The sequence below is a fragment of the Cydia strobilella genome, chromosome 14, assembly GCF_947568885.1.
Source record: "Cydia strobilella chromosome 14, ilCydStro3.1, whole genome shotgun sequence".
Classification (NCBI taxonomy): Eukaryota; Metazoa; Arthropoda; class Insecta; order Lepidoptera; family Tortricidae; genus Cydia; species Cydia strobilella.
Window position 1 is genome coordinate 5,211,532 of NC_086054.1, and position 13,470 is coordinate 5,225,001.

The following is a 13,470-nucleotide window of genomic DNA, read 5'->3' on the forward strand; positions in this document are numbered from 1 at the left end:
ATTGGATTGGTTATACCAAAGATAGATATATAATACTATTGCTTTGACAAGAACCCGATGTTGTTTACAAGCCAAGTTCGGAAAAAATGCATCAAAAATTTATAGGTAGGCAGGTAATTATAATTATCCATCTATTACCGAGTTTGACGCTATCAAGCCGTTTTACGTATTATAGCCATAACGATCTGATAAACTATGCCATAGTTTATCACTACCTATAGCTAAAATAAACAAATTATTGTTATCCATGGACTACTGTTTGATAAATTATTATTTTCTTGATAAAATATTTTTAATGCAAATATCAACATTATCAGCGAATTACCTAGTTATCATCTGCCTGGTAGCATCGACCCGGCATTGGCCAAGTCCCCCGCCGCGTTTGTCTGTCTGTATGTCTGTAGGTTCGCGATAAACTCAAAAACTACTGAACGGATTATTTTAGTGCGTTCTGATAAATCAGAACGAAAATATATATTTTTTTGAAATAAAACTATGAAAACCACAAAACATTTATTTATTTATTTTTTGTATAAATTTGGTATAAATCCAGTTTTAATTAATTTTTAGTAAATTGCTTTTTAAATGCTAGTACTATATTGTATAGTATCCGAACGCTTGTCTACATGACAGAAATGACAGCATTTTGACAGCAAAGCAAATTACATACGGCATTTGTGGATTGGTCGTCGTATTTAGAGATATTTATTTAGTAAATTAAAAACTAAAAACTCACAATTATATTTATTAATTAAAATAAAATGCTCTTCGAAGTCTTTATGTAAGTCATTGTGTTATGTACTGACTAAAATAATAACAAAAAAACTGTAAAAACATAATGTCGGCTTTTGTATACAAATGAAAGTTCACGTGATTTTCTTTCGGCTATTTCCTATGTTTTATGCTGGCACCACACTTCACCTTATTTGGCAAATATTCGTGTTGTTTCTCTTTCCTTTGACGTACAAAACAAAAGGGATGCAACACGAATATTTGCCAAATACAGCGAAGTGTGGTGCTGGCATTACAAAATGTTTATGAAAACGATCAATTCAATATATCATGAAATATTACCTGACCTATTAAGACCAATAATGTAACATTACACCTTTTTAAGTCTATATTCGGATTGTTTTATGATAGTTTTTTTTCTATCTTTGTAGTTTACTGGTAGTACTCCCGTTATTCTTTCTCACGTTGCTACTGTTCGGAGCCTTCGTGATCATCCCGGGCGCCTTTATTTTCGCGTCATGGTACATGCGAATCTACGAGCGGAAGAAACAGCGGAGGCTGCGTGATGGGCCCAACTTGGCGTTCTTTCACCCGTATTGTAATGCCGGGGGTGGTGGAGAGCGGGTACTATGGGTGGCTATAAAGGCCATTTTGACAAGGTAAAAACCATGCAAAATGCAACTTTGTTTTTGGTAACCACTAACCCCCTTATTCATAAACGTCTACTAAAGTTGACAAGCCGCTAATAATCGTTTGTCCCTTTCCATCATACCAATACGTCGGAAAGGGACAAATGATTATTAGCGGCTTGTCAACAACTTAAGTAGACGTTTATGAATAAGGGGGTTAGTGTATTTCTAAATTCGAATGCAATTAGGTTGATGAATTATTAACAACCAACCAAAAATGTCCTCTGATTTGGCAAAAATGTCATATTCAACTACATATTGTCAACAACATTTTGTTGAAATTGATTTGCAAAATTTCAAAGTAAAGTTATTGGTTTTTTAAAGTACCTAGTTGTGTAAGTTAGTTGGTTTATTAATTCAATAAATAAGACTTAAAAACTTATATTTGTTTACAGATACCCAGACACCAATATATACATTTACACAGTGGATACGGCAGAGCCTCAGACGATTGCCAACAAAGTGCAGAATACATTTAATGTCAAAGTTGATGCAAGCAAACTTAACTTTATTAGGTAATCTTATTTTGTAGGTAATGCACATGTAACTCCACTTGAGTTGCAAGCGCCCACACGCTGTAGTGGCTGCTTAACATCAGGCAGGCCTCACACTTGTTTGCCCTTCCATTCCCTAAAATGTTCTTACTGCCAGTATGAAGCATTCCCTAAAATGTCTAGCACTTTGAGTTAAAAATTGCTTTCTGTCCAAAGGTTGGTATCAAAACGGGCAATAGAGGCAAGCTCATACCCTTACTTCACACTGCTGATGCAGAGCCTGGGCTCCATGGTGATGGGCTTGGAGGCCTTCATGAAGTTCAATCCAGGTTAGCTTCATATTCATAATTGACAAAACAACACTAGGGACTAGGGACACTTACATATATACCTAGACTGGGGACATTTGATCCTAGGGGAGACTTGGTCCTCTAAATTATAAAGTTATTGCCATTTAATTATGGTTTTATAATTTACGTGATTTAGTCTCCCCTAGGCTCAAGTCTCAGAAGTCCCCTATGCTAATGAATGACAACAAGAATGTGTGATCCATAACCCGTAACTTGTCAACTATGTGCTTATGGTTTATGGTTCGATCGAAGTTGGTTTGATCATCAATTGTGCCATTTTCAACCAAAAGGGTACTTATTGTCGCTTGTCAGTAAGGCGCTATTTCCCTGTAGCCTTAATTAGAAATCAACCTTATCGACAAGCAACAATGTGGTACCTTTTGGTTGAAAACGTCACAATTATTACAAAAGTTTAATAATAGTAGTCTATGTTTGGGGCCCCATTGAGAAACATATTCATAAACTGAAAATCTCTCAAAGAGCTATGGAACGGTCAATGTTAAAAGTTAAAATTAAGGACAGAATCAGAAACGAAGTCATAAGAGAGAAAACTGGAGTAAAAGATATAAAATACGCAATAAAAAAGATCAAATGGGCCTGGGCTGGCCATATATGTCGAACAACGGATAACCGGTGGACTAAACGTGTCACAGAATGGTCACCAATAGGAATAGCGAGAAAGCAAAAAAGACCAAATAAAATATGGAGAGACGAGCTAGTGAACTTCGACAGATTCTGGTGGAGAACAGCACAGGATAGGAAGGAATGGGAGAAACTGGGGGAGGCCTTTTCCGCACAAGCGACATGCAAATAATAAACCAATATGAAATTTTATGTAATTGTAAAAAAGACGCATGAAATAAAGGCTATTACTATTACTATGTTTGGGGAATGTACAGCGCTTATAAGATAAATTTTATTAGTTCTTAGAAGACATTTTTAATTCTAGTAAAATAAAATAATAGAAAGGTCGGAAATAGATTTATAGCCGTTAGGCTTCGCTGTTGCATATTCAAAGTTTTTTTTTCTTTTTACAGATATCTTCATAGACACAACAGGGTATGCCTTCACCTATCCAATCTTCCGATACCTAGCACAATGCCCGGTGGGCACATACACCCACTACCCTATCATCACTAAGAGTATGATGCGGCGCGTGCAGCAGCGAATCGTCTCCTACAATAACAGGGGGATTATAGCCAGGAATCCTGTGTTCACTTGGTGCAAGCTGTTATACTATAAAGCTTTTGGTTGGGTTAGTAATTTAAAATTTCAGTTGTATAGAGCAGCGGTTCTCAAATTTTTTTGGTGACGGAACCCTTTTGGAAAGCGAAATATTTGACGGCCCCGAAATAAAATAAAACCTTTCGTCACTTTACGTCTACACCAGATATACCTAATAGGAGAGCTGGTTTTTTCCTTATTATTACAAGTATTCTGGCGGAGCCCCAACAGAGGCTTTGCGGAGCCCTAGGTGAGAATGATTGGTATAGAGAAATGTGACGTTCCACAGTACCTTATGGCGGTTGGCGCTTACGTCACCGAACACCGCATTTAGTATTGTAGCGTTGTTAATAACAGCGTAAGCGCCAACCTATATAAGGTACCAACAAATGTTTCTAATAAACTCAGTAGTTTGAGTAATATATCTTATAAATATAATAGCAAGTAGCTTTAGCAGTATTTATACTGGGTAATCCCATTCACCGCGATTCGTATCATTGTAATCAATGATACGAATCGCGGTGAAACATTGATTATCGATTTTTAAGAAATAGGGCGTTGATTTTTGGACGTTAGCTTAAGAGTTTTATGAGGAGTGTCTTTTCAAAAGGGTTTTGAAAACCCTTTTGGAAAGACACTCCTCTTATGATGTGGTTGGCAAGCTTAACAGAAATACATCATGAAAGCCTTTAGAAACCAATTCCTTATAATGAGATCAATGTTTTGTGATGATGTGCAATTGTGCAAGTTGCAAATTAGTACTAGTATTAGGACGATGGGACGCTAGAGGTTAATTCATAAACAAGAAGTTTCTATTTCCAGCTGTATGGGATCGTGGGGCGCTGCGCTGACGTGGTGATGGTGAACGGGACATGGACGGAGGACCACATCAACGACTTGTGGGACTCGCCCTTCAAGACGCACCGAGTCTATCCACCTTGCGAAGTAAGGGTTTTCTTAAGAGTCCCCGGCAAGCTCAGCGAATTGCACCTTCCCATACAAACGTAGTTCCGCTCTCATTTTAACTACGTTAACTACGTGTTGGATTGTAATGAAACTTTGCACATACAATGACATGAATTATAATTATTATTATTATTCTAGGTCAGAAATTAGTTTATAATAGCTCCAGTTTATAAAACAAACGAAATAAAGCAATAACAAGTTTTGTATAAAAAACTTAAATTCACTGTATTTTTTTAACTATGGTTTCTGAAGCCACATAAACTAATAACAGACATAGATATACCTTATATCCTATTGTAAGTACAAAGTTTCAGAGCAATCTAGCTAGTCGTTTTAAAATGAGAGCGCCCTTAAGCACAGAATAAGTCATAGTATGAAATACTATTAAGTACCTTAATTACCAAAGCTTATACGAATGTTTCTATCATGTTCATAATATAATAATTTGTTTTGACTGTATAGGTAACAGAGCTGAAGCAGCTACGATCTCTAGTCAAAGACACGGATCCGATCCGGATACTGTCTGTGGCGCAGTTCAGACCCGAGAAGGATCATCCGCTCATGCTACAAGCTATATACGAGTTAAGAAATCTGCTGGTTAAGAACGAAGTCCTTTGGCACAAGGTAATACTTGATTATTCGCTAGACACGGTTCCGATACGGATCCGATCCGGATACTATCCGTGTCGCAGTTTACAGGGCCTACCGCAAAATACGAAAATTGACTAGAACTATGAAATTTGGCAATCGGTATGTTGCCGGAAGCGTAATTTTTGCCATTTTCTCCAATAAAAATTTGTAGTATCGCTCGCAGACGTATCTGCTTGTTAAAAAATTGGTTTGGCAATCCATCTTAGGCTTAGAACGCACTGTGATTAATTTCTTGCAGTTTCAGAACCGCAAAATGTGTAACTTACGGCATGCTTACGCACACGCAGTTGCAAGACTAAAACCGCAAGATATTAATCGCAGTGCGTTCTAAGCCTTATAATAGTTATAATACAAGTAAAGGGAAAAATCTGAAAGCTATACATTTGTAATTAAATCATAAAATATATAGTCTTTATTTAAATTACGTAACCAATCATCGAGGTTAAGCAAGCTGCAACGGTATTACGTATGCGCGCTCATAATTGTATGGGTATACATATACCAAATCTTTTTAAACTTTTACTAATTTGTACAGAATACAAACAATCTAAAAGCAGTATATTTTTATGCACGGAACCCTCGGTGGGCGTAATGGAATACGTCTTAAATTCTAGGTTAAGCTGGTATTCGCCGGCGCGTGTCGTAACGCAGAAGACGAGGAGCGTGTCCAAAACCTCAAAGATTTGGCCAAGTATTTTTATGCACGGAACCCTCGGTGGGCGTAATGGAATACGTCTTAAATTCTAGGTTAAGCTGGTATTCGCCGGCGCGTGTCGTAACGCAGAAGACGAGGAGCGTGTCCAAAACCTCAAAGATTTGGCCAAGCATCTGTCTCTCGAGAGCAGCGTCCAGTTCGTCGTGAACGCTCCCTACGCGCAGCTGCTGCAGTTGTACCAGACGTGCAGCATAGGGCTGCATGCTATGTGGAACGAGCATTTTGGAATCAGTAAGTAACAAAACCTCAAAGATTTGGCCAAGCATCTGTCTCTCGAGAACAGCGTCCAGTTCGTCGTGAACGCGTGGGGTATCGTTAGATCTTTCGAAACGAATAAGGGTCTTCAAAAACCATTTTTTGATAAAGTTTGCACTGTAGACTGCGCCTTAGGAATAATTCATGTCTCTTTCCAGGTGTAGTAGAACTGATGGCAGCAGGTCTGATCACCATCGCGCACCGGTCCGGCGGTCCCCTCGCCGACATCGTCGAAACAACTGACACTAGTCGAACCGGCTTCCTGTGCTCTGAGGCCGATGAGTACGCTCGCGCCATACTTGAAGTCATAGCTCTAGCGCCTGAGGAGCGACAGCGAATCATAGACGCTGCACGGTAAGTACTACATGGGGCTTGTGCACAAATCACGCGAGGTTCGATAGGGGTGAGGGGGGTGGGGTCAGGCAGCGTTTTTCTACAGTGAACGAAACTAAGAAAAAATATCTACCACACGAGTAGATACAAGAAGGTATACATAAAAAAATAAACAAGATTTACAACACTATTACTATTTATCTTACAATTAGGTCGAATGAAAGAAAATATACGTGAGGTTATGTGGGGGGGTTTAGCCAAGAACCTCACCAAATATCACCAAGGGCTAGGAAGGGGGGGAGGTCGTAAAGTAGCCGAAAAAACCTCGCGTGATTTGTGCACAAGCCCATGCTGTGGCTTTGGCTTGTGAGAGGCAGAATATATCGCAGCAGGCTTTCTTTCTATCATATCCTCTTCATCGCTTCCTATGCTCTGAGGCTGATGAGTACGCGGGCCATTGCCCGCGCCGTCGCCCGTCGGTTAGTGCCTATACTTAGACGAAAGACGAACTTAACTTATTGTGTTACTGAGGTTTTTGTGGCTAACACTTTTGTGACAGAATATATGGAAGCAGGCTTTGTCTCTTTATCTTCCTCTAATATGCGGTGCGTACCATATGTCCATCGCTGCTATACGTTACGTTGGCCAACTTAATCGGCCGAAGGAAATAAACTGGAGATAGGATTTCGTAAATATTAAAAAAAAATGCTGTTTAATTCTAGTATAACAATAATTTGAAAAACTCGGATCTTGGTAGTTGGGTAGCTGAAATTAGTTGCTTCATAGGAATATTTTCCAAACCTTGAGGTCCCAAGATTGTTTTAGTATAAGAAACAAAGTATGTTTAACATCTAAGGATGGTATTCCATCTGTTCAATTGATTTGTCCAATGTCATTGCGTCTCACTCTCTCATTAAGCAAAATGTGAGACGCAATAAGCCCTAAGGAAAACAAACTTTGCATTTTACTGGGTGATAAATATTTTCTAATAAACTCTTTTTATTTTGCAGGGCATCTGTCGATCGTTTCTCCACTTTGGAGTTTGAGAAGACCTTCCTTCGGGTGGCAGAACCTCTTATGAAGCTCCATTCGTAGAATTATGAATATAATTACTGATACTTAAACTTTTGAACGCCACGTCTGCTTCCTCTAGACTATCGGCGATGATCGTTGATAATATCGGCAAGATCATCGTGCAAGCATCATCTATCATCACTGATAGTGTAGAGCAGCCATTACGACAACATTCGCGATGACGCACCGCACACGTGGCTCCTCTACAGTCTACACTATCGGCGATGATAGACGATGACTGGTGGACACGATAGTGTAGAGAGAGCCAGTGCCGGCCCGAGTCCTTGATCAGGGTAGAGCGAAATGGGGTTTTGGCGCCCTTCGTTAAACCTACCCTACACCCTACCTACTACCAAACTTTGGTGTACTACCAAAAGATAGATATAACTCCGAAATAGATGGATACAGTCTAAGGAAAAAACGTGCCTCGAAAATCAAGAAAATTTGATTCTCATTCAGAGGGCGCTACTAGCTTTGGCCTACTGTCGTATAGATGGCGTTGACGGTTTCGTTTGTTATCAATTTTAACGCATATCAGTGAAAGAACATGGGTCAAAATCATAAAAATAATTAATGCAAATAAAAAAAATCATTTATCCATATTTAAATACATTTTATCGTATTTTTATAAATCTTCATTTTTAGTTTTAAAGTGTGTCGACAGATGGCAGTGAATTTACTATGACAGTACCGCTCTAGTATAAGTTACTCTATGCTACTACCTAGCCTACCGTTAGCTTTTACCCTTTTTTTTCTCATTTGCCATTTTGGCGCCCCCCTTGCCATCCGGCGCCTAGAGCGGCCGCTCCACTCGCTCTACCCTAGATCCGGCCCTGGAGAGAGCATACTCGGCAGTCCCCGCCTGTCATCATCTGTCATCGCCTGCTACCCGTGAGTTGTCGGTTTTTTGGGCACGCATCAAAGGGAATGCGTTGTGGGTGCCGGGTCAGGCGATCATGTGGATGCTTACACGATGATCTTCACGATGATACTATCAACGATCATCGCCGATAGTGCTGAGGAGGCATAATGTACGGCACGAAGGTTTTTGGGCTGTAGCCGCGCCACTATTTTTGTTACACATTGTATGTATAGTCATTTTAGTTTATACTAATCAAGTCAAATGCGTTTTGAGTGAGTAGATAAAAAAACGTACCTATTATATGGTTTGCTCACGTTTGCTAAGTTTAGAAAGAGATAAATACACTCAAAATTCACTATTTCCAGTGCTAAGCATCAAATAGTAATACTTATCTTTTATGAAATGTTCCACTAATTTTAAGTGTAATTAAGTTTTTAAATAAAACATGCCAAAGTATTTTTTGCTTTTATTGAAAACATCTGTTATATATTAAGCGGTAATATTTGTTTATAAAAAATACAAGCTTAAAATTAAAAGGGGTATTTACCATTTGTTTCATACAACTTTTTTTTTTAATTTATTGTTATATAAAGAGAACATACTGCTGACTACTACAACTGAAATCTTATAAATAGAGACGACACTTTTTCTGTACGTGTACTAATAATATATCTGCCAAAGTGTAAAGTAAGTATGTACTACTATGTATTTATTAATAATAAATTATTTTTTGAATACGTTGACAATTTGATTTTTTTGTTGAATGAGGGCTATCGTTTTTTTGCTCACCAGTTGGCGCCTCTGTTGATGGTGGTCCAAAAGACTAAAGAACAGCTGTCAGTCATTGAAGTGACAAGTGACATTTCGAACTATGGAAAAGACCACCATCTACACTAGCGCCCCTAGCGGCGAATTCAAACGCGTTAGCCCTCATTGCAAATACATACGAGTTGTAGGGCTGTGTATTTTTCGATGTCTATCAGCATCAGCAGTAGGTACTTGGTACAGTCGCCATCAGATATATCGGAGAGGCCGAGGTGCTCATAAATATCTGAACACGCACTCTAACGCCTTGACAATAGAAGCGTATTCAGATATTTGTGAGCACCTTGGCCTCTCCGATATATCTGATGGCGACTGTACTAACAGCATTACATTGAACTGTTCATGGATATACCTTATTTCGTTGCAAGATTTACAACTGAGCAATTACATGTGACTACAATACAGAGAAAGTAAATCAGTTGTATGAAGCGAATGGGAAATAGCGTAATCGTGGAATGTTTATGTGGATATGTGACCCACCCGATCTCGAGGGATCAGTCGCAGTTCGGAGCCGTGCTTCAGGAACACGTTACCTGAAAAAAAAAAAAACATAGATCAATCATTTATTTATTGGTACGAATACAAAATACAAATCTGTCCCATTAGGTATAGCAGATGCTATACCGATGTAAGTTTTAGCTGGCGTTCAAATATTACGTAACGCAAATTCCGAAGATTTTAGACCCCTCTCCCCCCCTGTAACGCTGTAACGCGCCGTAACGTTTTCGTGTACCGGAAACGTTTTCGTCAGGAGGAGGAGGCTTACCGGCGGTCTGCTGGGGGTTGATGCCGATGCCGTCGTCAGTGATGATGCCGCTGGTGGCTGGCTCTAGAACACTTCAGTGTAGTCTCCTACTCCTCCTAGGGGGAGGAGGCTTACCAGCGGTCTGCTGGGGGTTGATGCCGATGCCATCGTCAGTGATGATGGCGCTGGTGGCCGGCTCTGTAACACTTCAGTGTAGTGTTCTACTCCTCCTAGGAGGAGACTTACTGGCGGTCTGCTGGGGGTTGATGCCGATGCCGTCGTCAGTGATGATGACGCTGGTGGCCAGCTCTACAACTCTTCAGTATAGTTTCCTACTCCTCCTAGGAGGAGGCTTACCGGCGGTCTGCTGGGGGTTGATGCCGATGCCGTCGTCAGTGATGATGGCGCTGGTGGCCGGCTCCACGCGGAACTCTTCGGCCGCGAATTTGAGTACTGCTGTGAATGGAGTCGCTTCCGGCACGCTCAACCTGCAAGTCAAATAACAAAATTGATCTTGTTATATTGTTTCGAGCAGTGGCAGGGAGTAGTAAGTGAAACACCTTAAGTGTGATACAATAAGAACATATATTCTCTAAATGCCTGCCTATATTAGTATTTTATACAATCGTGATATAATAGAGAGCTTTTCAGTCGAGTACCGTGTTTAAGCAACGAAGCTTGCTGAGTTGCTTAAGTTAAGGTACGAGATTGAAAAGCTTGATTATATCACTATTGTATACAATACTTTTTCTACGAGACAAAAAAATAATACTTTCAACTAGTAGAATCATATACTTAAGTAAACAAACCAAAAGTATACAGCTAAGATACGCGAGCTGCCGCGGCTCGCGATACCTTCATACTTCATACTCGTACGCGCACCGGCCGCCGGGCCCGGTGCCCCCGGCGGGTTGGTCAACGACACCTCCTCGTAACTCATGAGACCCTGGTACCTGCTCCGCGCTAAATTCAATTTTAAGTCAGTTTTTTCTCGATTTTGGCCACCGTAGCCTATGGAGACTAACAAGCAACGCTAAGCGGTTTTCGTAGGATATGGATGTTGCTATATGAAGGGTGTCACATGCGCGTTTATGACTTATGAAGCAATTGTTGGCCAACCAATCACAAAGCAGATACGACGCAGCAGCGTGTTTAAGTAGGCTAATTTGCATTGAATCGAGTCTCCTTAAACAAGAAATATTTTACTGAAATGTATGAAGTTCTATTTTCAAAATTTTTATAATTGACTAAACCGTATCGATAAAATTCTTATGCTTGAGTCGGAGTGCCATAGACTATCCAACGTTGAAAAGAGTAAGGTTGTAGTGTTGCATATGAAGTCGTAATACACAGATTATACTCGACGAGTAGAAAAATACATGTTAGGTCGCGCTGACACAAGCAATATGCTTTTATGTCACAGTAATCCATTGTGGTACTCCTAAACACTGCAAATCAACTTTCAAGTCTACAGTGGAGAAGACTGATAGTGGTTTATAAAACGCCTGTAGTCTGTATTCATTGTTCTTAAGTTTTTAGCAAAAACTATGATTGTTAAAAAGAGAGGCAAATAGAGATTACAGGTCTTTATGAAATGCACAGTGCGACATAAAAATGAACTAAAAAAAATTCATACTAAATTGTTGCCATTACGTCAAAAATGTGAGATGCGTAGAAAGTGGCGCCCTTTTTTAATTTCTACTATTTTATGTCGCACTGTAGTTTTTTAAGGCTTCCTTGGTGCATCATCATCATGACAGTAAATAGCAAATTATTTAAATGTGAAATAAAATGTGGCTTTCCAGCACAGAAGGGTCCTTATGCTTCAAGTGCAATGATGATTTCATCTGAAATTCCAAAAGAAATTCTGTTACAAACGTTCTTATTGCAGATTAAGCATAAGTACCCTTCACTGACGGAAAGCCACAAATTATCTCCAACTTGTCTAGCCCCCTCCACACTCGCGCCGCGTAGTCTGGAGCGGGCTTCTGAATAATCGTGAGGAAAAGGTTAGGCAAAAATAATAAAAATGTGTTACTATAAAAATGTGTATTAAAAAAAATTAAACAATAATTTTTCATGATGGCAACATGTTCTCCCAAAACGTCCAATCATCAGAACTGCTCCTAACTATGTCTTCAAACTCTAATCTTAAACACTGATCTTTGCACAACCTCTGCACCACACCCACTAGCTCAGAAAATGTCAAATCTATGTAAAAGAATTCCGATGACATATTCTCTTTCAGCAACTTCCCACAGTCTAATAGAGCCTTTACAATCATTTTACACAAATCAGCATGCTCTAAACATAATTGTATAAACTGTTTCTCATCAACCTTGATTAAACATTTCCAGAATTGCTTGTAATTGTGATTTCGTTTTGACATAATTGTTATTAGTGTGTTAATAATATTGTTAACAGCGTTATTGTACTTTAGCTCCTTATTTATTAAACTTAAGACTAATAAATCAACTGTATCTTGAGAGCAACTATCTAGCATAGTAATAAAAGGTTCCTTAGGATCTTCGCAGTTGTTGAGTTCATTCAATAGAATATTACTTTTGAACTGCATTATTTTGTCTCTTGACATTTCAACAGATAAGTTTCTAAGAAGAGTCTCCTTTGATGCTGCTTCTAACATTAGCTCAGACAAGCATTTCTCCAATCTATCCTCTGAGAAATTTTGAAGAAATATTTTGAAACCTAAATCCATTTGTGTTATTTTAGTATTGGAAGTTATAATTTTCTTTAATATGTATTTTGGTGGATCTGCAAAACAGTTTTTGAGCACCATGGTTGACATATCAAGTTCATTATTCAATATGGACAGGACGTCACTGATCATATTTCTTCTTTGAAATTTATCTAGACATTTTTCTATGTGATGGGCTACAAGGAATGCATTTTTAATTTCTGTTTCAGATGTGTTATTGTTAGGCCAGTCGTGAACTTGGCAGAGTTGGAGAAAATCTTGGAAAAGGCCGATGAATTGCTTAGCGACCACGTCCATAGCTATGCGAAGTAACTTCAGCACAGCAGCGTCAGCATCTGTTAAAACAAATTGAAACTAGTTTGAGATAAATCAAGGCACTGACTGCGTGAAGTTACTTCGCAAATGAGCAAGGACATAACATAGACAGATTAAAGTAAAAACTTACACTTTAAAAGGTAATTTCGGATCCGAAGTCAGCGTAATCTTAAAACTCACTTTCGACCTGAAAACAAAAGAAAATGTCAATGACAAACCTATACAACTAGGCTAAGTTAAAAATAGTTTGATATACGTACATTTTGAAAGAATCTGAAGTTATTTATTTAGAAAGAGTTCAAGAAATCTAGGAAACACGATTCGACTCACTCAAGGCAGACAAGTAATAAGTAATACAAGTATGAAGTAAGCAGACAAGTGACGTTAGTGACGTTTACATAAAACGTCATACGTCAACGGATCAACTTTTTTTAGAAAGCCGTTTGATGTTGGTAAAACTGATAAAAGGAATTGTTGTTGTTAAAATATATTACGATTGATTTTGTATTAGAAATTAGATATGA

The 13,470-nt window shown here is 38.9% G+C and overlaps 2 protein-coding genes across 3 annotated transcripts; one reads left to right on the forward strand and one right to left on the reverse strand.

Annotated features, from left to right (window-relative positions):
- Nucleotides 1-651: 651 nt before the first annotated feature.
- LOC134747113 (GDP-Man:Man(3)GlcNAc(2)-PP-Dol alpha-1,2-mannosyltransferase) lies at nt 652-8,789 on the forward strand. The gene is made up of 10 exons (XM_063681690.1): nt 652-781; nt 1,164-1,391; nt 1,817-1,936; nt 2,132-2,244; nt 3,303-3,520; nt 4,312-4,434; nt 4,918-5,079; nt 5,854-6,052; nt 6,235-6,430; nt 7,420-8,789. Exons 1-10 carry the CDS (start codon nt 762-764, stop codon nt 7,502-7,504), a joined length of 1,464 nt encoding a protein of 487 aa, XP_063537760.1. The 5' UTR covers nt 652-761; the 3' UTR covers nt 7,505-8,789.
- Nucleotides 8,790-9,332: 543 nt separating this feature from the next.
- On the reverse strand, nt 9,333-13,342 carry LOC134747078 (ubiquitin-fold modifier 1). Of its 2 annotated transcripts, XM_063681644.1 has the most exons (4): nt 13,207-13,342; nt 13,077-13,133; nt 10,273-10,403; nt 9,333-9,703 (listed from the first exon to the last, which is right to left on the reverse strand). In XM_063681644.1, coding segments are annotated over exons 1-4 (264 nt in total). In that variant the 5' UTR covers nt 13,209-13,342; the 3' UTR covers nt 9,333-9,629. The 2 variants fall into 2 exon arrangements, with proteins under 2 accessions (XP_063537714.1, XP_063537713.1); XM_063681643.1 differs by lacking the exons at nt 9,333-9,703; nt 10,273-10,403 and adding an exon at nt 11,954-12,966 and having other exon boundaries at nt 13,207-13,285.
- Between the last annotated feature and the right edge of the window lie 128 nt (nt 13,343-13,470).